Source organism: Perkinsus marinus (assembly GCF_000006405.1).
Source record: "Perkinsus marinus ATCC 50983 genomic scaffold scf_1104296929448, whole genome shotgun sequence".
In the NCBI taxonomy this organism is placed as follows: domain Eukaryota; phylum Perkinsozoa; order Perkinsida; family Perkinsidae; genus Perkinsus; species Perkinsus marinus.
Window position 1 is genome coordinate 51,127 of NW_003216433.1, and position 1,359 is coordinate 52,485.

At 45.0% G+C, this 1,359-nt stretch overlaps 1 protein-coding gene across 1 annotated transcript in view; it reads left to right on the forward strand.

The window, feature by feature from the left end:
* The window catches only part of Pmar_PMAR000200 (conserved hypothetical protein), a gene marked incomplete at its 5' end in the record, with an annotated part of 6,433 nt that overhangs the window by 1,903 nt on the left and 3,171 nt on the right, over positions 1-1,359 (forward strand). The window contains one exon of the mRNA XM_002787295.1: positions 238-477. Within this exon, the coding sequence (XP_002787341.1) occupies positions 238-477 (240 nt within the window). The remainder of the gene's footprint in view (positions 1-237; positions 478-1,359) is intronic.

The window sequence follows — 1,359 nt, forward strand, 5'->3', positions numbered from 1 at the left end:
TCTACCCGACGGCCGAACACGCATTTCAAGCGCAAAAGGTTGTTGATGGTGATAAGCGCCGATGCATGGTGGAAAAATGCGGAACGGCAAAATCGGTAGTTTGGGGGGGAGGGGATATTTTATGAATTGTCAAAAGTGGTGTGAAATTTACAAGTTTTTTGTGGGAAAATAAAAACGAAAAAATTTGTAGTAGTTGGAGAAAGTGGAAATTTTTTTCTGAAAATTTTCTTTCCGTAGGCGAAGGCGTGGGGAAGGCGAGCGAAACCGTTACGACCTGATTGGAATGATATTCGTCTCGACGTTATGCGGGAAGTGATCGGGGCTAAGTTTAAGGGTGGATCGGAGGAGCTGAGGGAGATGCTGATCGCGACGGGCGAGAGAGAGCTGGTTGAGGGCAATGTTTGGAATGATACTTTTTGGGGGGTGTCCCTGAGGACGGGGAAAGGGCAGAATCAGCTCGGGAAGATTCTGATGGAGGTACGGGAGGAGTTGAAGAAAAAATAGTATTTGTATCAAAATGATCGGCCTCTTTTCCTCATTCATGTATGTGGTGGTTCTGATGGGATTTCGCTACTATTCGGTTGAGTGGTGTTGGGTAATAATTTCGTGGCGCGTGACTTTTTTTGGATGCGGGTTGCGAGGTCGTCTTTTATGGGAGTAGCTCAGAGAGAGTTCGCTGGAATAACGGTGCTGCAGTGTTGAAATATATGTTTGTCTCCTCAGCTGAGTTTAGAAATGAATTCGGGTAGAAGTGTACAGAAACCAATGAGAACGTCTCAGAGTTTCCTCCCAGAATTTTCATATTGTCATCACCAACATATGTGGTTGACCATGTGCCATATTTTGCCATACTGCCTGAGGGCTCGTTTCGCTTTCATTTTTTTTCGTGATATTGTTTTACCTTATCCACGTGACATTCGGAAAAGGCGCTATTGCGGCATGAGTAGTGGATATGTGTGTGCTAGGAGTAGTCCTCTACGACTACTGGTAGAATAGTCAGCGACAGTAAAACTGTAGGCATGAGGAGATCGTGATGATGATGCTGAGGATTTCCTCGGGAGAGATTCACTTTATCCGAACGTCTGGTCGGGACCTTTGAGCTCCTGGCTCGTCGAATGCGTTGTGGGTGGTTGATCGATAAATTGAGCGGAGTGGTTGTTAGGGATTTTCATTCAACTCTGTTGATGCCTGCTGAAGGCAATGGGGATTTCAATGTTATTTTTCACGCGAGAGAAGCGTTGAGGAAAAGAAATCGAGGAGAAGCGGAGATTAGCAAGGTCAGTTGTGTTTTGGAATTTTTCTCGAAAATTTCCAAGGGAATTTTTCCCGTTGTAGATGCTTACAATTTTGCGGGATAAT